Source organism: Microtus oregoni, unplaced genomic scaffold (genome assembly GCF_018167655.1).
Source record: "Microtus oregoni isolate MIOR12 unplaced genomic scaffold, Mior012 000020F_ref0000438, whole genome shotgun sequence".
NCBI lineage: Eukaryota > Metazoa > Chordata > Mammalia > Rodentia > Cricetidae > Microtus > Microtus oregoni.
Genome location: NW_024543079.1, coordinates 3,442,286 through 3,469,525, shown reverse-complemented (window position 1 = coordinate 3,469,525; position 27,240 = coordinate 3,442,286). Strand labels below are relative to the sequence as shown.

General features: G+C 51.6%; 1 protein-coding gene across 1 annotated transcript in view; it reads right to left on the bottom strand.

Annotated features, from left to right (window-relative positions):
* Prex1 (phosphatidylinositol-3,4,5-trisphosphate dependent Rac exchange factor 1) overlaps positions 1-27,240 on the bottom strand; it is a 155,677-nt gene that overhangs the window by 60,233 nt on the left and 68,204 nt on the right. Inside the window, exons 2-5 of the mRNA XM_041670450.1 lie at positions 26,661-26,732; positions 24,393-24,515; positions 17,991-18,095; positions 11,208-11,309 (exon numbers count right to left, since the gene is read on the bottom strand). Of these exons, the coding sequence (XP_041526384.1) occupies positions 11,208-11,309; positions 17,991-18,095; positions 24,393-24,515; positions 26,661-26,732 (402 nt within the window). The remainder of the gene's footprint in view (positions 1-11,207; positions 11,310-17,990; positions 18,096-24,392; positions 24,516-26,660; positions 26,733-27,240) is intronic.

Genomic DNA, 27,240 nt, shown 5'->3' with positions numbered 1-27,240 from the left:
GCATGCTGGGTCAACTGACCTCCAGCTGGTCTCAAACAAAAGGTTCCAGCCACTCGCTAGGTGTGGTATGTGAGACGCGAAGGAGACTTACGGCCAGCAGTGGTGGGGACGATGCTGAGGTGGCAGTGCTTATGCCAGATCACAGCCTTTCTCAGTCAGTGCATGAGGACAACATCAGAGAAAGTTCCTAAACCAGACATCACCAGATGGCCCAGGCTCTGCCACCATGCAGGTCTCCATTCCCTGTATTCACCAGCAATGTCCCCTGGCTCTCCTGCACTGGATTCCAGAGAGGTTTTGCACGCTAACTAGATAGACATGCTTCCTTGAGCATCACCCCCTACGAACCTGTCACTAGAAAGCCAGTGATGACGAAAATAACACAGAACACCCCCAGAGTACCCTGGCTGAGCTTGAAAGACAGGTCCCAGACTGTCTAACAGAGGAGACTGTGGTAGCCCCAGCCATGGGGAGGAGGGGCTGGGATCTGAACTCGGACTGCCAGCTTCCTCACGGATAGGACAGCAAGGGATAAAGCAGGTACCAGTTGCACTCTGGCCTGGCCGGCAAAGTCTCAGGAGGCCAGAATGGCCGGCAGCTTGTTCACAGACAGCAGCTGGCTCCTGCTTGTTAAAGTCCAGTCCCTCCTCAGAGGGGTCCTCTACAGGGCAGCCAAGGCCCAGTCAAAAGGAGAAAAGGGTCGGTTCCCGTTCCCAGCTGACTGCCTTCACCTCTATTTCTGCCTGAGGTCAGCAATGAGGGTGGGAACAGAAACCAAGCACAAAGGCCAGACTGGTAACTGGCCCAAGCTGCAGGGGAAGTGCAGACTTTGGTGTCTAGAGTCACAGGGGAGCATTGGCTACACTCCAAGAAGCTCCAAGAACCAAGAGCCATCCCCATCCCGAGCCTCTGCACAGGCGGCTTCCTTGGGCCATCCAGCCAGGCTCTCAGGGGGCACCACACTGCGAAGAGCAGGCGGAGGGCAGTGGGGGAGAGCTGAGCAGTGGGACAGAAACCCGCAAGAGCAGCCTGTTCACTTCCAGCCTCACTGCACACTCCTGGGGCAGCCTTCTGAACAATGGTGCAGGACAGTTGCACACCCCTGTGCAAATCAAATCAGGCCACTTCCTCTACTGCACCAGAAACTAACCCAGAATGTACTGAACCCCAAATGGAAGAACCGAGACCATACAACAGAGAGAGAAGGATGCAGAAAGGAGCCCTGGTCACCTCAGGTCAGCCAATGTGTTCCCAGACACACTCACATGTAAATCAGCCTCACAAATGTGACACTCAGCTTCATCAAGTTCAAAGCCATCATGTACCAAGGACACCATCCAAGAGGGGAGAAGAAGAGTCAGTGGAGCCATTTCCAAACTAGACAGATGCCACAACCAAACAGCAAAAAGACAATCCAGGGCTCGGAAGAGGGCTCGGAAGAGGGCTCGGAAGAGGGCTGGGGTAGAGGGAGTTAAAGCATTTGCAAGCAGGAAGACCTGAGCTTGGATCCCCAGAGCCCACCTAAAAAGCCAGGTGTGGTGGTGTGCACCTGTAAGCCCAGAGATGGTGAGATGGGAAGTGAAGATAGATAGACCACGGAAGCCTGCGAGCCAGCTAGCCCAGCCAACACAATGAAGACCAGCGAGAGAGCCTATCTCACAAGATGGAAGGTACCCAAACACAGACACCCAAGGTCATCTTTTGACCTCCACCACATACAACCTTGCATGCACGGATATGCACACACTCACACTCAAAAACACACACACACAATGATAAAGTAATTTTAAAGTAAGTGATGTGTGTGAGGGGCAGGGAGCTGGCTGAGCAGTTAAGAACACTTGTTGCTTTGCCAAAGGACCATGATTCAGTTCCCAGCACGCATATTAGGTGTCTCAAGGACCTGTAACTCCAGCTCCCAGGAATCTGGCCCCTCTGACAACCACAGGCACACAAGTAAAAATAAAACAGGTGAAGAGAGCCACGGAGATAGCTGACAAAGGAGGCTGCTCCCACACCGAGCCACCTGTGTTTACCCTGGGAACCGCCTCCCCCTCCCCCTAAGTGGTAAAAGGTGAGGATTTCCTGCCCAATTCAGAACTCAGCAGGATTCAGGTTGCTCAGAGTCAGAACAGAACCAGGCTCCAAGGAGACAGACTCCCATCTGAAAACCCAGGGACCCACATCCAAAGTGAGATAGCTGTGAGAACTTCCAGCGCTCAAAGAGGTTCTTAGCTATTTGCTAAGCAATTTTGTGGGAGAGGGGCTATGACAAAGAAATCACTGGGCTTTTCTGGAGTTCAGTAGGTCAAAGTGTGCAGATGCAGACTGCAGCTGGGTGGAGCAATCACACCCTTGGGTTTGCCAGAGTTTTCCAGGAGAAAGAGGTCTGCCTGATAAGGGCATGAGCACCCCATCTTAGAGGCATCAATAAGAGAGATTCAGGCGCTGCATCTTGCTACTCCAACAGCATCCCAGGTGCTGCTGCCAAGAGATGGACACCAGACAGCTCACCTCCACCCTTCTCTGCCGTGTGACCTCAACAAGTGAACCGAACTCTTGGGGGCAGAGTGTGCTCACAGTGAAATTGGGTCACATCCCCAGCTGACCCAACAACAGATGCAAAAGTAAATGTAAGCATCTTCTCAGACCAAGTGAGCACAATGTTTATCATCATTACCATCATTTCCATGACAACAGTAATGCAATTGCTGCTGTCTCTATACAGTGAGAACAACACCAGGGCTGTTCAGGTTCAGATCATATAAGTGGCAAATAAGAGCCCAGGCTATGCACCCAGCACTGTTACCAATGTTACCAAGCATTTCCACCCCAATGAAGAAACTGAGGCATGATCAGCAGAGCCTGTGAAGGCCACAGACAGGAAGTGGGGCCTGGTAGATGCTAGCTATGGTTACAGGTCTCCTTCTGTTATGCTCTCACAAAGCGTTTAGAAGAGGCTGGCCCTGGGGGGGAGGGGAGCAGAGAGCCACCGCATAAGCCAGGCTGTGGCCCTCCCCAGCATCCGCTCCAGCCCGTGTGGTTTCATGAGTGGCCTAGGGTTCCTGGAAGGGAGGAAACAGGGCAAAGGGCCTGGGTTTCTGCAAGCTACCTCATGCCTCTGCCCCCTGCAATCACAAGTACCAAGATGGTGCCCACGGGTAGGACCCTAAGCAACTCCATTCTGCCCCCAAAGCAGGGGTGGTCCTGCCAAGGCATGACCACCAGAGTACAACCCAGAACATGAGCTTCCAACCCCAGGCCCAGCTGGACGACAAGCAAAGGTGATGGGATAAGCAACTGCTTGCTTGTTCTGTCTCCCTGGGGCCCAACTGAGGTTTACAGGAAAGCGTGAAGAAGAATGGGGAGCCAATGTGCCTTGAAGCCCACAATTCCTGACCCTCTCCTAGGCTACTACCGTCAGGCTCCCAGTGGGGGTTCAAGTCAGAGTCTAAGTCTTCCAGCCTCTACCTCAGAAAGGGACCCACCCAACAAGAGCTTTGGCTGAGACTCGGGTTGGGAGGGTCAGAGGGTAATCCCTCTGTTCCCTGAGGATGTGAGCTGAGGCTGCGGTGCCTGAGCAGGAGCCACCTGAGCAAAGGGTCCGCTGAGCTGGAAACTTCAGGGAGGAACAGCTGGAGACACTGGCCCGGGGATGCCTTGCCACAGCCCCAGATAACGCTGTGGCTGAAGCCAATCCTGCCGGGAGTCCTGGCTGTTCTCCATTCTCTTCTGAAAAAGCAAGTTTGAGTTAGGTTTCCACAGTGTGGAGGTGGCTAATGACATGAAATGATAATCGGGTTTTCCATCATCAACTGTGGGGTAGACAAAGCTGGGTTTGTCGCTGGGAAATACACTGAAGCCATCACTGCCCTTATTGGTAGATGCCTGAAAGCTGGAATAAGTCGAGGACGCCATGCCAGCACCTCCACAGAGAAAGGGGGGCCTAGCAAGGAAGGGGTGTCAACCACAGGCTAGACCAAACAGAACAACGCCCCCACTTCCTGGGGCTGAATATAGATGGGGCCTTCCAACACAAGCTCTGCTCACAAAGGCCCCTGCACTAGGCTTTTCAACCTAGCTCAGAGGACACTGCCCACACTAAGTGCAGTTCTGGGGTCCCTCCAGTAACACTGAGGGTAACAATGGGATGCAAGCGGAAAGCATCTTAGGGGGTGGAGGTCTGAATGAGAACAGCCCCCACTGGCTCAGAGGTTTGAGGGCTTAGTCACCAGGGAATAGAACGGTCTGGGAAGAATTAGGAGGTGTGTGGCCTCGGAGGAGGTGTGTGCTGGGAGGTGGAGCTTTGAGATTCAAAAGCCCACTCATTGCAGGCGGTGCTGCTCTCCTCCCTCTCCCCCACCCCTATGTCCCGCCCCACCCTGTCCCCGGCTCTCTCTGCTACCCTACCTCAGGATGGAAAGCTCTCAGCTATTTCCCCATGCTTTCATGACAATGAACTTGCCCTCAGAAGCTGGGAGCAAACCCCCAGTTAAACTTTTATAAGTTGCCTTGGTCATGGTGTCCGTTCACATCAACAGAATGGTGACTCCTCAAAGAAAAGGTGTGGCTGCGGAGATGGCTCAGTCACAACCTGAGGGCCTGAGTCTGGATCCTCAACACTTACATTATATTAAATTTAAAAAAAATAAAAATAAAAAAATAAATCAGAGCCAGCGAAGCGATGCATGCTTTTATTTCCAGCACTCGGGAGGCAGAGGAAGGAAGTTTGAGGTCAGCTGGGTCTACAAAATAAGGTGGAGATCAATAGAAGGCATTTGACATTGACCTCTGACCTCTAAACAAATGCATATGAACACACACACACACAAAAACAAGTACATAACACATACACACATACACACATACCACACACACACACACACACCACACCACACCACACCACACCAAAAAAAGAAAAGTAGGAAAAGAAAACAAGAAGTGAAAACTTCTAGAACTTGAAAAGCTGCCCACCGCAGCAGAGAAAGCCTTGACACAGGCAAACTATATGAAAACTCGATGCAAATATCTTGAACAATTCTGCCCCGTGAGATCCAGGAAACCAAGCCTCCAAGATGAGCAGAGATGGAAACAGTGATGTCGGCAGACCCCTGCTCCTAGATCCACCCACGCAGGAGCAAGGGTGCTGGCTGCTCAGTTCCAGAGTCGGCAGTCGATGCGCAGCTAACCTCACCCCAGAGTCCTCCAAGCCAGTCCCCAGCCAGCATAGCCCATGTCCACCTGACAGTGACCGATGGGCTGCAAGGTGGCTTCGCCTTACAGGACCACATGCCACAGCCCTGACCAGCTGTGCCAAGGCCATGCTGCCCAACTCATTTGAGGGCTGTTGTGTATGTGCCTGTGTGTGTGGTGCATGCTCAGGGTATCACCACAACCCTCTAGATTCCACCAGTTAGGGACTGGAGGGCCAGCCTCTCCAGGAAGCCATTGCAAAGGTGTCAGCTCCAGGCACTACAGAGATGGTGTTCCAGAGACAACATGAAGACGGGTGACACTTCCTCAGACAGCTGCAGCACGAGAAAAGGGGGGATTGACCCCCAACCTCAGCATGAAAACCATCCTAGAGAGAGATGGAAAGAAATGACAGCAGGGGGTGAAGAGAAGACAGAAATACAGGCCACACCAGGCCCCAGCTGAGGAAGGAGAGGAGACAGTTCAAGGCCAACCTGGGCAACTTACTGAGGCCCTGTCTCAGAATAAAAGAGGGTGGGGTATAGTTTAGAGAACAGGTGCTTACCTAGCATATGGAAGCCCTGGGTTCAGTCCCCAGGAAAGAGGGAGAGAAATATACACAAACAGACAGACAGATAATTCCTATCAATACACACAATAAACAGAAAGCAACTGAGCTAGGGTCACATCATCAGATCAGATTGCAAACGGAGCCTTTCTAGTGTTCCCAGACCCTTCTTAAACCTAAGGACAAGAAGACAGCTCAACTGTGAGAGGCTGAAGCAAATGCAGGCCAAAGTAAGCGTGTCGCTATTCAGGGTGGAAGTAGACCTGGTGTCAATCAAAATAGCTCGTGTTTACTGAAGCGTCTCAGAGGTCCCTCCACTCCTTCATCCGCCCTCTTTACAATAACTATAACTACACTACTGACACTAGGAAACCGAGGCCCAGTGCTTCAGTCACATCTCAGACATCTAGCAAGAGCTGACAGCATCAGAGACTACACGCCCGGTGTGACTGTGACACACTCAGGGTGCCAACACAAGTCTCCCACACACTGTCCAATCCACACAGAAAACCAGAATTATAAGAACCATCTCCACTAGGGAAGCAAAAACAGAGAGGTCCAGCAAACTCCCCGGTCACACAGATAAAAGGCAGCAGAGAGAAAGTGAAGTAGAACCCTGGAAAGGTGATCTGGGCACACCCCAGGGAAGATCCGATATGAGAGCAGAGGAAGACACTTTCCGTGTAGGGGGGATGAGAGCTGAGGAGAGCAGTAGGGGTGGAGGTAAAGGTAGGGAGGCCCGCTGGTTTGGGGTAGCCTCAGGAGAGGCAGAGTGTAGGAGTCAGCAAGCTGCCAACCCTGGGCAGGCTCCGCAGTGCAGACAACAGGGCTTCTTCACCAGCTGGAGTGGAGTGAGGGAGAGTGGGGGCCACAGATGAACCAAAGTTTGGCCTGAGAAGCCTCCAGGATGAAGTGGCTGATTCCTGGGATGGAGACAGGGGGTAGGCTGGGAGGGAAGCCATGCTGGGGAGGGTGAGAGTCAGCATGTGGAGAACAGGGATGTGTGTGCTGAGAGCTGTGGATGGTCATGGCAGTGTCCTAAATGTCCACCAGCCAATGATTGGGCAGTAAGGCGTGGCCCAGCTTATAGGGGAGTGCTGCTCAGTCATGAAAAGGGAATGAACTATGAACCCAGGCCACAGTGTGAAGTACATGATACCAACTGAAAAAGGCCAGACACACAAGGATAAGATTTATGACTCCTTCTGTATAAAGCATCCAGAAAAAGTAAATTCAGAGACAGAGGAGGTGGAAGGAGGCAGAAGGAGGTGGGCACACACTGTTCAGAGGACGGGGCCTCCTTCTAGGGTACTGGAAACACTGCAGGCTTACTGTGGGTTTTGGTGGCTCAATCCGCGAATATACTTGTAACTTTTTTTGTAAGTCACAATGGATGAAGACAACTCACTACTGAGACAGGGCAAAGAGCCCATGATGGAGCCAGCAGGACCTACATCAGAGGTCAGGGGCATAAGGAGCAAAGGAGACCAGGAACTAGTGGCCAAGGTCCCTCTCGGTCACCTAGGACCTCCTGCTCACCCCATGACACTCCAAAATCCTTGTAGACCACCAAGATTTGGAAGCCTCAAGGTCCAGGTTACAGTTTGTTGCCCCAGCTGTGGACCCAGGGCCATCTCAGCAGCCAGGACAAGCAGGGTCACAGCAAAGGCCAGGTGCAATCAAAAGGGCCAATATCAGCTGGCTTCCCCTGGGGACCTGCTCGCCACACATCAAGACGTCACCCGGCTCTGAATCATCTCCCTGGAAACATTGATGGAAAACTCAATAAAGCCTGAAAACGCCAACAGTCTATCCAGAGCCCGGGTTCAGGAGCCAAAATAGAATGTTCTGGCTATTCTTAGGCAATGTTCAAGTTCAGCTTTTGGGGATGTTCCCAAAAGGCTTTCACTATTCATCCCCCACCCCAGGCTCCCCAAGCCTGCACCCTGCACCATTGGGAGCTGAGTGAGAACAAGGAGGCTCACAGAACTGAGGACATCTGTGGGTGCATGTTTGCATGGCTGAGGGAGCAGGCTGGGGTTGGAGTCAGCTGCTGCGTACACAGGGTCATCTTTTAGAATGCCCTGGAAACTGTGAGCAAAGGAGCCCCCCCCCCCCCCCCGCAAGGGTGTAAAAGGCCCTTGGCCCCTGCTGCTTGCTGATACAAATGTTCCAGTGGTGGGCGCTAAGGCGGGGAAACCAAACGGTTGTCTGGTCAGAGAGCGTGCATGTCCCCATAGGAATCTCAGGCCCTGCTGGCTGGTCCCCAGCAGCCTTCAGGCTCCCGATACACACAGCTGGAGAGAGAGGAGAGAGCAGCAGTGTGCACAGCTGTCAAAAGGGCATGGCCAGACCTCCACCACTTCCTGTGGGTGCTTCCTGCAGAGGCAGCCAGCGGTTTGCCCCAGCTGCCTCCATCTTCCTGGGACAGGAGTCCTTTGGGACTAAGAGAAAAAGGGAACAGGCCTCAGGTCCACCAGGCTTCGAGGCCACACGGGTCTTTCCTCCTGAGTTATTGACATATATCACAGCATCTGTTCTGTATAAACTCCTATGACCCCAGACTTGGTCAAGACTTAGAAACCAAGGGGTTAACAATTCGACTCAGCTCTGGGGCTGCAGGTAAGAGTTTTCCCCCAAAGGTCAGATGTTCAAGGCTTAGAACCCAGAAAAGAAGACTAGCCACTGAGCCATGAAGCCATCAATGTTCTCAGGCCCCATTTAGGGAAGTGACAAGGACTGCAGGCTTCACCCTCAAGCACCGTGGTGACTTAGCTCCCAGGCATGCTTCTTTGACAGATGTGCTACTTTGGAGCCGGGGTTAAGACTCTAAAACAAGACTGGTCAGTACTGGCTCCTGTGGTCTGGGGCAGCCATTTCCCTTTCTCTGTGTCCCAATGGCCTCATCTGCCCTCTCAACCAAGCTGCAGGGCACTTTAAAACAAACCCAGAATCACTACTGCCACCAGTTCTGTATCACAAAGAGGAAACTGAGGCACAAGACATGGCCAGACTTACTCAAGAGCCAAGGCTAATAAACCGTACAGCTGAAACTCAGACACAGGCAGCCAAGGCTATAGAGCCCAGCACTTAAGCAGGAGCAGCAAGGGGCCCGACAGGGGCAGAGAGCACACAGCCAGGCTCAACCAGCAGCACCAGACCCTATAGCACACTCTGGTTTTTCTGGGGTTCTTTGGTGGTGGTTTTGCTCTGGTTTGCAAAACCAGAAAAGAAAAAGAAAGCTTTGCAAAAGCGTAAGCCCCATTCTTAGCTCACAAGTTGTACAAGCAAACTTTTCTGGCTGTTTCTGGCTAGATCTGGCCATAAAGCCCTGGTCTACCAATCCTCTCTCTAAAGCCCACAGCGTATGTCTGCCTGAGCACTAGGGTCTAGTGTGGATGCAAAAAGAGAGGGTGTCTTTTCTTAGAGTCCGGTTCTACTTGCAGCTTCTGAGCCCAGACTGTCCACTGCCTGTGTAGCCATTGGAGCCACAGGACATGGCTGAGCTTCCACTGGACTCCCTGAAAGGTACAAGCACCTGAGAGCTGGAGAAGGCACGGGGATGGCTGAGTCCACTGCCACGGTTTCCTGTGTTAGAGCATAGTGTCCTAGGCTGGGGAGATGGCTCAGTCCTGCTCTGCAAGCAATAGGACCTGCGTTCAATCCTCAGCACTCACATAAAAGCTAGGCGCGGTGACACGATTGTAATCACATCACTGGAGAAGCAGAGACAGGCAGACAGGTTTCTGGGGCTCAACAGCCAGCCAGTTTAGCCCAACAGAGCACCCCAGAAAGACACTGTACCTCAAAAACAGGTAGATGGCTCCCCATAAATATATCCAAGGTTGGGTCTCTGGCACCCACTCATACATAACATATCCCCCAATACACACATAAGAATTATGACCCCAGCACTGCTGACAGACCCAGAATCTTGTCAGTTCAGATGTTTCAGGTCACCCGCTGCTCCAGCACAAAGTGATGACCAAGATTTCCAGAGCACCTTCCTTACCCTCCCAGTTCACAGAACAAGGACATAGGTGGACTCTATGAGCGGGTTCATGAATGAGACACAAGCAGTGATTAGCCTGCCAGCAGGAGCCCAAGAACCAGTACCAGACAGGCCTCAGGACTGCCAAGGCTGGCACTAGCCAGCAGCCATCACCATTTGTAAGGCCTGGGACAGCAGGACTGAGCAGCAGATGGGGACAAAGTCAGCCACATAGTGTGGGACCTGCCCAACTGCCGATTTTGAAGCTGAGACTGGAGCGGTCTGAGGTCAGGTCTACCCTGAACTGCTCAGCCAAGGGCAGACCTAGGAGGCTAGCAGGGAAGGTGACAGCAGATGCATGGATGGTTGTGCCAAGTCATTCTACGCCCTCCAGAAGGAGCTCAGGTTTTGGTGCCAGCCTGTCTGTCCCTCCTTGGGACTGTGGCATATGGGTTCTAGTAACTGGCTTAAGGTTCAAGTCTGAGCACCTGACACAAATCTCAGCCAATCAGAACACAGTCCAACTCTGCACACTGTCACTGGAGCAGAATGTGGGTGCCTGTAGTGGCTGGTTTTGTGTGTCAACTTGACACAACCTAGAGTCATAAGAGAGAAAGGAGCCTCAGCTGAGGAAATGCCTCCATGAGATCCAGCTCTAATACATTTTCTCAAGTGATCAGTGGGGAAGGGCCCAGCCCATGGTGGGTGGAGCCATCCCTGGGATGGTGGTCCTGGATTCTGTAAGAGAGAAGGCTGAGCAAGCCATGAGAAGCAAGTCAATAAGCAGCATCCCCCCCCCCCCACCTCTGCACCAACTCCTGCCTTGTTCCTGTCCTGACTTCCTTCAGTGATGAACAGCAATGTGGAAATGTAAGCCAAATAACCCTTTCCTCCCCAACTTGCTTTCTGGTTATGGTGTTTCATCAAGCAATAGAAACCCTAAGACAGGGCCCATCTCAGCCAACCAGAGCACAGCACTACCCAGTGGCTAGAGACCGGTTCAAAGGAAAAGCGAGGGTCTAAGCAGGTTGGAAGAAGATCAGTGGTCCAAGCCAAAGTTTCCTGTAATTGGTTCATGTCAAACCACATGACTCAAATCCAAGCCATTAGGAATACACCATTCCCTCAGCCACAGATGGCTGGCCACAGCCGGAGTGACTCTCGAGCTGTCCGTCAGAACTCCAAGAGAGAAGCTCAGGGCTTCCTACTGACTTTAAACCTGACAGGGTGTGAGTCCAGATGCCGACAGCCATCTGCTGCCTCAACAGAGATGACGAGAGGCATGGAAGCCCAGAGAACTGCAGAGAAAGAGGCAGGGGCAGGTGTGGGTCCGGCCTGGACCAGGGCCAACTCTGCCACTAGATGCCACAGCTCCTGAAAGTTAAGAGCTTCTCCTGTCGGTGGGCCTGGCAGGGCCGGCCGCTTTTGCCTGGGGACAGGACCGAGGAGTCTCACCTTGAGCAGGAGTGGGTACTTGCAGATCCTCTGGATGGGCGACAGCAGGTAACCCTCCAGAGGGATGTCTGTGGTCTTCCGGCCTCCCAGCAGCATGCAGCTCTATAAAGGGCATGAGATCATCATTAATAGGGGCCAAGGACAACATGGGAGTGTGGAAACTCTCTAAACATACTAAAGGTAGGTAGGTATTCAGGAGGCAGTTCAGCAACCTAGAAGAGGGGCCAATTCTAGAACCCTGCAGGAGTCTTGTTTGTTTATTCTTCCAGATAAGGTTTCTCTGTGTAGCCCTGGCTGTCCTAGAACTCACTTTGTAGACTAGGCTGGCCACTAGCTCACAGAGATTCGACTCTGTCTCCTGCGTGCTAGGATTAAAGGTGTGCGCCACCTCACCCGGCTTCCCTGTAGGAGTCTTTATAGAGGACGAACAGTGCGGCCTGGGGCCTGATCTCACTCATACAGCATTCAGCATTCAGGCACTGCTTTATAAGGTCACAACACACACAGTCCCTCGGGAGTTAAGAAGAACCACAGAACTGCAAGCCCAAAACCCCTGGCTCTGGAGCCTTTTATAGAAAAATTTGTCATTCTGGTCTAGAGAAATTTAATACATTCATACATGCATGGACATATGCATGCATACATGCACACACGCATGCATGCCAAGAGACAGGAAGATGGGACAGTCAAGTTGTCTTATTTAGGTTGCTAGAGAAGCAAAGCATATGTATTTTTGTTTAAATTAATGTGTAGCAGATTCATACAAGAGCACCGCAAACATCAGGGAACATGGGAGAACCAGGACTGAATATAGCAGCACACGTAAACCCCAAAACCTACTGGAGCAAGACAGAAGAACACAAGGTTTATGGACAGCACAACCCCATTTATAAGTCATTTAGAGGCATGGAAAAGAAACCCAACTGCTGTCTGCTTTCTGCCGGTTTCTCTTTTCACTTGTACGTGTGTGTCTGTTTGAGTAGATGCCACGTGGGTGCAGGTGCAGGGGGAGGCCAGAAGAGTCTCAGATCCCCTGTACCTTGAATTATAGGGGGTTGTGAGATCCAGTCTGGTCCTCTGGAAGACTGGTATGAACTCTTGGCCTTTGGACCATGTCTCCAGGCCCCAAATGGCTATTCATAGAGAACAAAGCAGGATAAAGCAGCAGGCTGGGAACTGGGGACTTACCCGTGAAATGGGGAGATGTGAATGCTTCTAAACAGGCAGAGCCCAAAGCCAGGATTCTACAAGGGTTACCAGAACTCTCACATATACCCAGCTTAGTCCAGACTGAACAACTCGCTGCCACCACCTCCAGCACAGCCCTGCCTCCATGTGCCACCTTGCCCCTCTGCTTATTCTGGGCCTGGCCCACAAAGCCTTCTCCTACCCCAGCAATGATTTAAAAAAAAAAATCACGATCTGTGTATGTGACAACAACCCGGAGCCTGACCTCCAACCAGCCAAGACCTGGAGACTGTAACTATCTCAGACACTGGAGTCTGGGGTGTCCAGCCCTTAACTCCTGGACTAGTATGTCACAGATGGGGGTTACAGCTGTGCATGCTACTAGAAGTGTGTATTGAGGCCAGAGGTCAATGCCAAGTTGTCATTTTCTATTATATTTACTGATTTATTTTTGAAACAAGGTCTCACTACGTATCCCTGACCCGTCTGGAACTCTCTCTGTTGATCAGGCTGGCCTTGAACTCACAGAGCTCTACCTGCCACTGCCCAGGCCCCTGCCTCTGCCTCCCAAGTGCTGGATTAAAGGTGTGTGACATCACACGTGGATCACACCTTTTCTGAGACAGGATCTCTCACTGAACCTGGAACCCACACTGATTTGGCTAGGCTGGCTTCCCAGTGAGCCCCAAGGGTCTTCCTGTCTCCACCTCCCCAACGCTGGGATCACAGGTGTCCCGCCACAACTGGCTTCACAGGTGCAGGGGTCCAGTGCAGGCCCTGGCTTACTTTACCATCTCCCCAGTCCTTCTCAAGACTCCCTCCACCCAGTGCTAATACAGGAGGCCATTTATTCCATGTCACAAGCAGTGTCCTTCCATTTGAGGGGTTCTGACAAGAGAACTCACGTTGTAGATGCTGGAAGCATGAATTTCATGTCTGAGGCGGGCAGTCTTGGTACCTTAGGCTCACAGTGTGTAGTGTAGACACGCATAGCTAAGTCAGCAAACTAAGGAAGGATGGCATCACAACACCTTAGCCTTCTTCTGCAGAGAGAAATGAACCCAGACTCTCAGGAACCAGAATTCCCATCTATGCTTCCCTGTGTTCTCAGCATGTTCTAGAGATACACACACACACGCAGCAGCCTCAGGAACAAGTGTGCTGGCCGACTCCATTTTCCATGGGAAGCCATGACACCCTCAGTTGGCCTGAGTACTAGTGATGCCCAACTGCCCTCTGGGCATCATCACAAGCTCCCTTCTCTGAGAAGCGCAATTCTGTACCCTGGGACGCGGCTGTGGCTGCCTATACGGCCTCAGCCTCTGCATCTGTCCCTGGCACAGACAAGGGGTCCTGGCTGAGGCAGCTGGGTGATGCCAGACCCCACACTGTGCACACTTGGGCCTTTGTCCTCTAAGCCAGCGCTCACCACAAGCTGCCTGGGTGACGTCAGCTCCAGGCAAAGAACAGAGAGCTGAGGAGGAGAGAGAAGTCTCCAGAAGCCCAGGAGCCTGGCAGGGAATGGTCAAAAGCCCTTTAGACTCAAACAGTACGGCCACAGCTACCACCTTTCCCAAAGTTCCAAACTCCAGACTCTGGATTTTCCTTTTCTTTTTTGAGACAGGGTCTCATGCGCCCCAGACTAGCTGTGGACTGTGTAGGAAAAGACAACCTTGAATTTCTAATCTTTCTGCCTCCATCTCCTGAGTTCTGGGATTACAGGTATGCGACACTATGCCCTGTTTATGTGGTGCTAGGTATGGAACACAGGGTTTAATGCACTCTGGGCAAGCACTTCAACTGAGCTACATTCAATCCTCTTTTGACTTTCATTTGAAAGAAAGAAAGCAAATGCACAGGCTGTGTTCGCTGCTCTCCGGCCTCTCCGGGGCCTGGAGACAGAATTCTCAAAACCCATACACGCCTATGACCCTCAGATTAGTGTCACCCTGTGGCCATCCTGGCCCTCTGTGTTACCCACTTTAACTTCCCAGGTGTAGACACACTTAGACCCATGGCTTTAGAGCAGCCTTGACTGAAGAGTGTCCAGCTCCCTCCTCCAGCCCGGCCCCTTCCCTGAACTCCAGGCTCCAGGCTCCCCTACATGCCTTGCCTCTCAACTAAAAGGGCATTCCTGCTCACCTGCTCCCAGACCAGCCCTCACCATCTGAGGGCACAGCTATTCTAGTCGACCAAATGTTAGGGTCCTGTGATGCTTACTTTTAATTGTCAGCTTGGCCCAGCCTAGGCTCACCTGGGAAAACAGTATCAATGAGCAACTGTCTAGATCAGACTGGCCTGTGGTCATGTCTGTGGGGAATTGTCTCGACTATACTAACTGATGTGGAGAGACCCAGCCCAGTGTGGGCAGTACTATTCCTTAGGTTGTGTCCTAGACTGTTTAGGAGTGGAGGATGAGAGCTGGGTGCTAAGCCCCGCATGCATTTGTTCCCTCTCTAATCTTGACTGGGGATGTGATGTGACCAGCTGGCCAGCTACTTTAAGTTCCAGCCTTGACTTCCCCACAGTGACGAATTGGACTCTGGAACTGTGAGCTTATGCTATGTCTATAGGCCCTATTGTTGCAGAGGAACTTTGGGTGACTGCCCAGGCAGTCAGCTGTTTCTGTCACTACTCACATTTTTTTTTTTTTGGAAGTTGCTTGCTAGTACCTCCAGCTTACTCAGTATTATTTCCTTCTTGGGTCTCTGAGGGAGTTGAAGACTAGCTAATTATAGTTTTCCTTGTTTACCAGATGCAGAAAGAAAGTTGTGATAGAAAGTAAATTAAGTATAAGACTTTGAACTCACAAGCTAGGATAGATATGAAGTATTTTCTCTGAATTTGTCAAAAGCAAATGGACTACACATTGTTGATGTGTTTATTGTCTATATATTGTATACAGCCATTGTACTTACTATACATAGTTTTCTCATATTAGTTACAACCATCTTTTAATGTTAGACAGAAGGGAAATACAGTGGCATTTCACTTGTATTTTAATAAACAAAGCTTGCTGCTGCCTCTGCCACAGTATTTTGCCCTGACAGAAAGGAAAACCAGAGTAGACCTTGTCCTGGCACCATCTTGGGGCCTTCTGCTTCACGGATACCCCAAGACCAGTTCCCAGGAAGACTGTCAACTGGATTTTCATTCTCTATAGACACCAGCCCAATCCCTGCCCCCGGACAGCAGTGCCTCTGCCCAGACTGTTGCAGTAGCCTTGGTGTGCTAAATGATGTTACCCTCAAATGCCACACCCACCCAGACACAAGAATGTGATCTTATTTGGAAACAGGATCTCCACAGATGTGACTGGCTGAAATGAAGTCATGGGCCAAGGAGAGGACATGAAGTTATGTAAGAGGAGAAGGTAGGCCATGGAAGGAGGAGATGGGAATGGGTGAGGGGCTCAAGACAGGACCACGTGGGGCTGCAGGAGGGAGGATGGCTTTCCTGGAGGGCTCCAAGGGTGCGGGGCCTTGAGACTCCTCGATTTTGAGCCTTTGACTTCCCCACACTAAGTGGGGCACATGGTCTTATTTAAAGCTGCTGACATGGTACATGTTCATTCAGCGGCCTGAAGAGATGTGCCTAACCTTGCTCCAACCTCACAAAGCCAAGGGACGTTTCCCACACAAATTCATTTGAGCCATCCTCTACTCAACCCCACGGCTTCCCACCCCACCCAGAGTCTCTGGAGTCCCACCATGCTCTCCCTGGGGATGGAGCTCGCTGATCATGGGTCAGACCCACACGGAGGGCACTCAGTGCACAGATGATGATCCAACTCCATGAGGCTTTTCCGGGTCTTGGACTCTTGTGGAGATGAAGTCCTCCAGTGCTACTGTTCTCTTCTCGCCTCTGGCCTTTTCTCTTCCCCCTTTCCCCTCAGGCTCACCTCTCAGTCCTCCAGCCTTCCCTCCACACACCTCCCACAGGGCCTTTGCACTGCATTTCTCCTGCCTGGAAATCTTTCCCCGCTAATGACCCCTGCTTCTCTCCCGCCATATCCATGGTCCTGCTTCACTGTCACCTTAGAGACCATTATCCCAAAGCCCAAACTAAAACAGCAGCCACTCCTTCCTTCCCTCATGCATCCCGCCATCCTCAGCACCGTATCTCCTTCAGAGAACTTAAGGCCACACAATATACCATGTAGGACTCTAACTGGACTGTCCCCATGAGGGCAGAGGCATCTGCCTTGTCCACTGCAGTACCTGCCAGACACCGATCCAGCCCCTCAAGATGACAAGCTCTCAACACAAAGCCAGACTGAATTCATGAATCAACTACTTAACAGACAGAAAAACAGAGGCACAGAAAGTCCCTCAGCAAGTGCACAGTCCATCTCAAACAGAGCCAGTTTGTCTGTTCCCAACACAGTTACCTCCCATAACATCCATGACAGCTCTTTTGCAGGTGGCCAGAAGCTGTGAGATGCCAGCAAGGAGGGAAACAGATGGCACATGGCAACACCCCACACTCCTCCCTGTCTACACAGCCCCCGGGCAACTGCTGCCGGATTGGGGCAGCCTGGCCCACCAGGAAGGCAGCATGAGAAGGAAGAGGAGGGGGCCTCTTCCTTTACAATGCCCTGCTCACCTTCCTGCCTTCTTCCTGCCTCCCAGAGCCCCTGAAGTGGCTGGGGACATCCTCCAAGGGTGGAGTCTAGGCAGCAAGAACTAAGGTAGGACAGAAGTGGTGAAAGGCACAGATGGGGGCAGAGTGACCTCCTGAGCAAAGTTCAAAGGTGCAGAGGGCTAGGGTGGGGTAGGACCGGCCACAAAAGCTTGATGAATTGAAGACAAAAATGGAAGAGAGTTGGCCAGTTTGCCTCCTCAGATGCTCACTGGCCCTGTGCCAGGCAGTAGGAACTCACCAGTGAAGGAAATACATGCCATGTTTGCATCAAACATGGGGATGCTTGACCAGAGGCTGTGCACAGAGATGATGGGGGTGGGGGGGAGTCGGGGTGTTGTGGTGCAGGTTGGATCCCTGTGAGCTCAAGTTCCCAGCTACATCATCAAACCATTCCACGTCATGAGCATAATTCTACATTCCCACAGAAAATGGCAGCATGGAGTGGGGTGTCCCTGGCCGAATATACAGGGACTCAGAAGTCAGAGCAGGACTGGAGCCCTTTTCAATCCCAGACCGAGAGGCACTTGACATCATGAAGTTCCCAAATCTACTGTTGACAGAGACAATCCACTGTTGTCCTAATGTCTTCTTAGAAATTTTAACTGGTCACAGGGCTGACCAGCATTAAACCCAACATTTTACCAAGCACTGTGGCGCATGCTTATTACCTCAGGAATCCTAACAGTGTGAATTACAGAGTAAGATCCCGCTTCAAAAGGTGGGAGGCGGGGCAAGCAGGACAGATCAGCAGGTGACAGCACTTGGTGCCTAAGCCTGCCCCTGAGTTTGACCCCCAGAACCCACTTTGATCCCTTACCATTACTTTAGACCAGAAGTTGGCAGTTGACTCCAATCTGCCACTGCCTGTTTTTGTAAATAGCCCAGGGAATTCTCAAATGGGAGCTGTGGGCAGATGGTGGAGAGATGGGAGGCAGGGGCAGGGGCACTTACCAGGAGGAAGGCTCGCACAGTAGGGACCTTGTTGAGCTCCACCAACAGCCGCAGGGCCTTCTCGTGGTTGCTACAGTACTCCTCGTATACACAGAACTTGTCCTTCTGTAAGACAAGGGCAGAGCTGTGAGAGGCAGGACACAGGCAGGAAGAGGGGACTCCCTGGGGCCTTGGACAGGCTTCAGGCTCAGGCCTCCAGATAAAGCTTCAGGGCTGGGTCCAGTTGCCTCACTTGTCTCTATCAGCCCGGGTGACCTGGGGATGGGAGGCAGTAAGTACAGCATGAGGGTCCAGGACAAGGACTAAGCAAAGGGATCTGGGCCTGGACACCAATAGCTGTGAACCTAAGGTCCCACCTGCACCCTGGGTCTTGGTGTCCTCAATAGCAAGGTGATGCTAATAAATGTCAGGAAGTTGTTACAGCAGGAGGCTACCTCTGTTGACCTCTAGATGACCCTAAGCCCAAAGATGGTCTTGTTCCAGCCCAGAAGTCACCTAAGGGTCACCAGGTCCTTATCCACCAATCACGGTTTCAGAACTGGACAGGACAGAGAACCTTCTCAGGAGGAAACTTTCGGCTACACATTCCTCACTCCAAAAGCCCCAAAAAAGGATGTCCTGGGGAGGCCCCTGGGGATGCAGAGCCTGGATCGGAGGTAGAGGATGGACCAGAGACCCCGAAAAGCTAAGGAAGGAAGAGGTGGGTCTGCAGGGCAAGCAGCTCATCCTGTTTCTAAAGGGGCCGCGACAGCCCATGCTTCCTACAGAGGGTACAGGAAAGAGGAAGCCCAAGGAGGAAGATGGGGGAGGGAGACAGAAGAAGGAGCAAGACGGGGACCATTTCCTCCACAAAAGCCTGGGAGGGAGACAGAAGAGGGAAATGAAGGAAGGACGGGGGTTTCCAAACCAACAGGAGTCTCAACCTGCCACAAGTGCTCTGCACTCCACAGATCTGAGTGTCCATCCTGAGAAACAGCCTTATCACCAGAGGCAACAGCTATATCAGGTGTAGTCCAAGCACTGAGTCAAGGGCACTCTGCAATCTCAATGACTGTGGACAGTCACTCTTCACCACAGCCTCATGAGGTTAGTACTGACCCATATACCCGAAAAAGCAAGGAAAAAACTTTCCCGTCATCTCACAGTTCCTGATGGGACAGAACCAGGATCTAATCCTACATACACACACACACACACACACACACACACACACACACACACGGGACAGCACGGGACAGGCATGGCAGCTGGGGGCAATGCCCAGGATAGAAACCTTAAGCCACAAATCCATAGGCTAAGCTCTGAGGGACCCCGTAACATCGTGAGGAGGGACACCCAATACCACACTGCCTGAGCAGCAGTGACCCTGCCCAGGGAGCTCCGCCCTCCCCCCCACAACCTCCTTGGTTTCTATGAATAACATGTTCCTGACATCTGGGCTGCTGGAGGATTAACTGATATGTGTGAGCTGAGGGGAAAAGGCTGGCACGTGGTAAACACTGCAGGGCACTCCAGGTACCCTCCAAGAAGTAGCTACAAAAAGCATAAGCAACAAATACAAACTGCTGGGGAAGTACCGCCATAAGAAACCCCACCATTACCCAGCATGCACACATACATACACCGCGGGGTGAATCCCGACCATCTGGGCATTACAACACTCACGCTATGTACTCAAAACACTAGAATCAGCAGCTACTCTGCACAGAACCACACGGATTTGAGGAGACCCAACTTTACCTGCAACCTGTGCAGCCCACAGAGGTACTGACAGACAAAAGCAAGGGCCAGGAAGGTTTAATGTCCCTGCAGGATCATCTTTAAACTCTTGGTCTCCAGTGAGCAAGAGTGTTTGGAGAGTCTGCAGAACCTGTAGAAGGTAGAGCCTGGCCAGAGGAACTGAGTGGCTTGCAAGGGATGGGCCTTGAGGGCTGTAACCGGACCCTGATTTTAGCCAGAGCTCTCGGCTTCCTGATCCACCATGCTTGTCCCACCAACGGTGGATGTCATCCTCTGAACTGTGAACCAAAATCAAAGTTTCTCCTTAAATCGTTCTCATCTGGTACTCTCTCAGTGATGTGAAAAGTGACTGATAGGCAGCCAATCAGAGAGTTTCCTATTCTGGCAAGGGTGACCAACAGGGGCCCTTAAAGAAGCATATTGTTCTGGAAAAGACATACGGGCTACCTCAGCCATCGTAAGAGATGCCCCTATATACCACCACTACCCTCTAAGAATAAAACCAATACATGGGAAACAGACCAAGGACAGAGAAAAATGATCCTAAAAAATGTCATAGGGTACCTGGATCTAGTGATGCCTGAAACCAAGTCACACCCCAAAAGATTTATTTCGCTGACATGCACCAAAAATAGACCTTTCTTCACTGAAGCCTAAGTTACTGCTTTTGTCAAAGATAGTAAAGATCCTCTTGACCAGTGTGTGTGTGTGTGTGTGTGCGCGCGTGCGCTTCTCTTGTGAATCACATACATGAACACAAAACCCAGAGAGACCAGAAGAGGGCATCAGATCCCCTGAAGCTGGAACAACAGGTGAGCTGCTGACTGGGTGCAAAATCATCTTCTAAGATGAAAATGCAAAGCTCAAGGCTCGAACATAACGAAATGACATCTCCCTGCCACCTCCATCTACACCACCATGAGCCAGGCCAGAAAACAAGGAAAGGTCTGACTCTTCCTATATGGCAACCCCAGTCAATGGCAATGAAGCTGGAGATGCTGGCACTCTGGGAACCCCTAAGGACTCAGAGACAGAACACTGTGATTGATTGGTAATGTCTGCTACGGGTGCAGAGAGGGAAGTAAGGGAAAGGACAATCTCTTAAGTAACCCCTTTCTTCAGCTTGCCAGAAGGGCAGGGCCCAGACTTGCTACCTGGAGCAGCTAGGAGTAGCAAGTAGCACCATGGTGGCCTGAATAAGAATGCCTGCCACAGGCTCACAAGATTTGAATACTTAGACTCCAGGGAGTGGCACTACTTGAAAGAATTAAGAGGTGTGGCCTTGTTGGAGGAAGTCACTGGGGATGGGCTCTGGGGTTTTAAAAGCCCAAGCCAGGCCCCATGTCACTCTCTTCCTGGTGTCTGCAGATCTGGATGTAGGTGTCAGCTACCTCTCCAGCACCATGTCTGCCTGTGTGCCACTATGCTTCCTGCCATGATGAAGATGGATTAAAGCTCTGAAACTGTAAGCGGGCCCCAATTAAATGCTTTCTTTTATAAGAGTTGCTGTGGTCAGGGTGTCTCTTCAGAGCAACAGAACACTAACTACAAAAAGCACCCTCCCCTTCTCAGATCCATTTCAGCCACCCACTGCCCTCACAGCAAGCTTCCCAGCCACAGCTCAGGCCTTGGTCTGTGGATGCAGACCCTGCTCTGACACCATCAAGTCCCTGTGTATAAGGCTTGTCTCTCCTAGGGGCAGAGGAGCTAAGTGTTCTTCCAGGAAGGAAGACAGACACATGGCTAGACACACAGATGTGGTGGGTAAGGACATTCAGCCGTGGGTTAAGAAGACCCAGCTACCAAGGGAGCCTTGTGGGTTGTCATAGCTGTGAAAATACCCAGGAGAAGATGTTTTCAGCTCCAAACCATAGGAAGACTCTAGACCCAGAGAAGGGCACACACAACAAGCCATTGTACAGGGCACATCCCTAATACTGCATGTGGCACTAACATACACCTGAAAAGCATCCTGTGTTCCTGTTTGCTGCATCCAGTAACCCTGATCCTGAGTGGTCCCCAGAAGCATCTAGTCACGCCACAAACCCTGCACCTCATATCTGTCACCATCTGTGTGGCTATCTAAAGAGATCTGTTACTCCTCATGTCACCTACCTAGCAGGATGTCAGCAGAAGGGAGCAGGTCTGCCTCGCCTAGTGCCACAAGCTCACGCCACTGTGCCTGGCACTCAGATTTCTACATGTATTTTAGGAGCCAGTGTCACAACTGTGACAGATTCCAGTGTCGGAATGTCTCAGGTTTAATCCCAGTTCTGACACTGACTACTTACCCAAACTCAAACTAGAATTTAGTCTCTCTGGGCCTCAGTTTCCCCATCTGTACAATAGGTAGTGACAGTAATCATCTTCAAAAGCTACTGAAGTTTGGAGACACAGAGTTCCACTCTTTAGCCCAGGCTGGCCTTAAACTCACTACATAGTCCAGGCTGGCTACACATTTGAGGCAATCCACCTGCCTCAGTTTTCCCAGGCTGGGAATACAGTTGTGTGCCACCTCCCTAATAATGGTGCAGTTTTAGCAAGCTGGTAAGCGTGGGGCTCTTAGAATGATACCCTGCACAGAGGAAAGGGCCAGTGGGTGTTTGTCTATGCAAACTCAATACACAGTGGTTGTAGCTGATTGTGCAGGTTCTTTCTAAGGACTGAGTGGGTAGCAGAGGGTCTGTAGCCTGGCCAATTCCTACTCCCACAGCCTAGATGCTGCCTGGGGTTCCCAGGAAGGTAACGATGAAGAATAAAGCCGAATGTGACCTTTAGGGCTAGAGTGGATACCATGCTGTCCCTGTGGGTCCACCAGTAATAGCATGGTACTGTTTGCTGGCACTGGCCACTAAATCCCTGCTAAGAGCCAGGGGCTAAGAAAATGACTGCCTACCCCAAAGTGGGGCCCCTTCACTGCCACTGTGCACAGCTCCTAAGGCCACCCCAACTCTGGCACCCTCCCAGATGGTGCGCAGCTTAGGTCTAGACAAGCGTGGCACTCAGTTGACCTCATCAGCTACTCCCAGAAAGCCACCTGCACACCTGCCTCCAGCTACTGGAAAAATCCCAAGCCATCATGACTCACCCCCCAGCATGGGGGCAGAGAAAGTGAGGGTGCTACATTTTAAATTAAAACATGATTTGAAATTAAAAACACTGACTCATGCTGAGCAGCCGGAGGCTGCTTTCTCGGCTGCAGAACTGCCGCAAGGAGGGGTTCAGCCAGGTGTGCAGGCAAAGTCAGGGTCTCCTCCATCCAGCTGCCTCTATTTTTTTCCCAGTTTTTGAGACACAGTCTAAGTAGCCCAGGCTGGCCCAGAACTCCTGCTCCCCCTACCTCAGCCTCCCAAGCACTGATATTACAGCTCTGCACCCCACAAATTCCTGGTCCAGGAATCTTCAGGCGGCCTTGGCCTGAGGCAGCACAGATGCTCTCCACTGTGCCAATGTCACCTGAGTTCCTTCTTTCTGCTGCAGCAGCCATCCACTGTCCCCTCCAGCAGGGACACCACTCCCCCTGCTAAGTAAATTTATTCACGGTTTTTAAATGAACTGATCCCAGTTATCCCAGCAGGCAGATGCGGCAGAGACCTCAACCTCGGAGCGTGAATAGGTAACCTGCAGAGATCTGGTTCACCGTTTCTACATCCAGTTCTGTTGTCAAACATGTGGTGACAACTTTGGGCTTGTCCTTCCTCTGTTTGCTGGCCCATGGAGCAGGCAGATGAACTTGAGCTAGACTCTTATTTCTTTCCTCCTCTTTTTTTAAAAATTTAATTTCTAGTGGGTGATGTGGCTCATAACTTCAATATCAGCACTTAAGACTGAGGTGGACAGATCTCTGAGTTCAAAGCCAGCCCTGTCTATATAGCAAGTTCCAGCCAGCCAGAGTTAGATGGTGAGACACTGTCTCAAAAAATAAAATAATATAAAACAGATTATCTGTCTAGGCACAAGAATGGCATGGCACATATGCAGAGATCAGAAAACAATTTACTGGAGGCAGACCTTTCCTTCCAACACGTCGGTCCTGGGGATCAAATGCTGGTCACCAGGTTTGGTAGCAAGTGTTCTTACCTGCTGAGCCATAGCACCTGCCCTATAGAGACAGACCATCAAGGTCTCTTATCCCTGTATTACCACTACTCTAAAAGACCTACCAGGGGGACAGTTTAGAATGTTCTAGACTAATAAAGAGACTGTATGGCTAGGTGAGGGGTCAGGCTCCAGGAAGTGGCTGGCCTGCAGCGACGTGGGGAATTTATTCTGACAAAGTGGGGCTAATGAAAGTTCTAGAAGAGGGGAGAAGCAACCAGATTTGTGTTTCCAGAGGACCTCGAGCAGCTCAGAGGACAGCCTGTTTCCAAACTCTTGACCAGGGCTCTGGGCCTGGGGAGGTCAGAAGAGCAAGGCCTACTGAGGCCCAGGGGCTCACACAAGCTCACCAAGAGCCTAGCATGAGACCCAGCAGAAGGTCTGATGACTGCGCACAGGCCATGCTCCGTAGACTCTTGGGAGGTGACTGGGAGAGCCAGACCATAGGGACAGGCACACAAACACCACAACAGAGCCAATGCTGACTGAAGGCTCAACCTCGGGTCCACAAGCTGACACAAGCATTCCCACCCACTGACCCTTCCTCCCAGCCCCCATACTTACAAATTTCAAGAAAACGTTTCCAAGTTCGTGCTGAGACTGAGGCTCGGGCTGTAAGCAGTACTCCAGGGCAGCCAGAAAGTCCTTATGGACCTCCAAGATGTCCTCAATGTTGGAGAAAAGGATCTAGGAGGGACCAAGAGGTCAAAGTCAATCAGGGTTCAGAGAGAGCGGGGCCATTCCCAAAAAAGCCTGCACCCCAGGGTACATTAACAAGCAACAGTGGGTGAGGTTCTCCTGAGCCAGGCAGCAGCTGCACAGGCAAGTGGCAGACCTGATCTGGATTGGCAAACTCACTGGTAACACCTCAATCTCCACAGGGAAGAAGCCATTCCTGGCCCCAATTTGCCCTTGAGAACTGGAAGCTCGGGGAGCAAGCACTGACATGCCAGCCAGCCAGCTGTGGAGGTGTCGGAGCATCGCTCCCTGCAGGCCACACCTGTAATCTTCAGACCTATCTGGCCACAGGACCATGTGCACCAGCAAGTGCACTCCCATGGCCCTACTCCCGTAACAGCACACGGTGAAATGACAGGGCCGAGGGTCAGAGCCTGCTCCTCAGTCACTGCCAGACCTAGAGCAGTCAGAAGCCCACATCCTACTCCACCCTGGTGGGGACTGCTTATCACAGAAAGGTGGCCAGGGGAATCATCTGGCCACTGCTCACTTTCCCTTCAGCCTAGTTCAGCTCCCGTGGTTGAACCTGGTTCTGCTGAAGGTGACATTCTAGACCTTGATGTCACACTTACTTTGTGAAAGGACTACAGAAGTGTCCGTCCCTTGACTGCATACCCAAAAGAAACGAGAAATGCCCACTCAAAAGACATACTGAGAAATGGTCAGAACAGCCCCTAGGGGAAACAGCATAGGAGACTAGACTGTGGAACGGGTGCAGTGTGGATGTTACTGAGCAAGGGAAAGCATGGGCCAGGGCTGCACACTGCAACACAAACGAATTCCACAGATGTATGACAAAGGGCACCAGACACAAAAGAGTTTCTTGTCATAAAGTTTAAGAACAGGCAAAAACCGGGCTGCACATGGCAGCGCACCCCTCTGTTCCTGAACTAGGGAAGCAGGGGCAGGAGGATCTCTTGAGTTCGCAGCCAGCCTAAACTAAAGCGCAAGTTCTAGGACAGCCAGGGCTACACAGAGAAACCCTGTCTTTAAAAAAGACAAGACAAAAATAATCAATGACAGTGGAAGCCTCATCAGTTGGGGGAGGGCTGGCTGGGAAGGGCGGTGAGCCCGCTCAACATGGACGCTCCCCCCTTGCCTTCACTGGACAAACCCGGGTGTGGTACAGCTAGCTAATCCCTCAGGATTTACAGCCCCTGTTGAATGGCGGATAAGACCTGACAGAAAGGCAATTTCTTAAAGACTAACAATGTGCGATTTTAAGAGATAGTAGCAGCTTTCAAGCTCTAACATAAGTACATAATAAATCAGTATAATAAAATGTAAGAGCTCAGTGAATATCTGTTGATGGATGGATGGACGGGCAGACGACAGAAGGATAGACAGACGGACGGATGGATGGATGGATGGATGGATGGATGGACGGACAGAAAGATAGATGAAACAATAGGTCCCAGAGAATAGGCATCCCTTTACCATCCCTACCATCCCATCCTTCGGGATCAGCTGTGCAGTGGCAATGCCTTCCAGCAGATTAAAAGAGCAGGTCAGAATTCTTAACATGCATGTAATTGACAAGAGTCAGGACATAAGAAGGGGTCATCTCTGACCACAAAGATGGTGAATCCTGCGTACTTCAGATACACATAGCCCCTCATATTCATTTCCTCCTGGTCCAGGCCTTTCAGAGCACAAAATAAAAGGTTTCTAGAAATCGAGGTCAGAGCGCTGGCCAGCACAGGCCTCAGAGGCACACAGACGGCCCATTGATACTGCCCAGACTCCCCAGCGCCACAGCCAGAATGAAGTCGGCCCAGTGACTCATGGGCCTGCCTTGATAGTCCGTGCCCACTGCAGGGGTAGGAGGGCGGCAGGAGGCACCAGGCTCCCAGGCACTCGGGGAGACATTTTTCAGAGGCACCACAATGGACAGGAGGAGGTGAGAAGGCAGAATGGCCACACTGTGTCTGTACTGAGAATGGGGGCTGGGGTGCAGTCTCCCTCCCAAGGGAGGCCTTCCAGGGCTGCGGAGAGCAAGCTGCAGGTAGGAGGCAGGTAGTGCCCAGGAGCAAGGCCTCTGGAGTCACCCGGAAGGAGCAGGGCCAGCAGCAACAGCGATGCCCGAGCCCTTACCTTGACATTCTCCTCTGTGAGGCCTTTCTCCACGGAGTCAGCCACATTCTGTCTGATGCGCTGCAGGAAGGCCTGTGAAGACAAGAGCAAGTAGAGATAAGTGGCCACACCCCATCCTGGACACCCCTGCCAGAGGAAGGCGGGTTCAAATGCTGACTAGGACCTGAGAGGTTGTATGGTCCAGGTACATGGGTAAGGACTTAGAAGAGGCGCCCATTGCTGACAGTCTACTTTCCTGGGCAGCCCCATCCCCACCCCCTGCTGCTCAGTGAAAACCTTACTGAGCATCTGCAAGTAACACCCCAATCTCCACAGGGAAGAAGCCATTCCTGGCCCCAATTTACCCTTGAGAACTGGAAGCTGGAAGGTCCCACCTGTGTGGAGCTAACACAGAGCCCCACCCCCCAACCCCCAAACCTACAGTCTAAAGAAACACACTCATACCTGCATCCTCACACAAATTCCTCACAGACCACCCAACAATGACCCCTTTCTGTAGGGTTTTCCCTTTTATGCTTTAAGGCATTCATATGACTCAAACAAAAAATAATAAAATGTCAAAAACAGGACGCATCTCTTT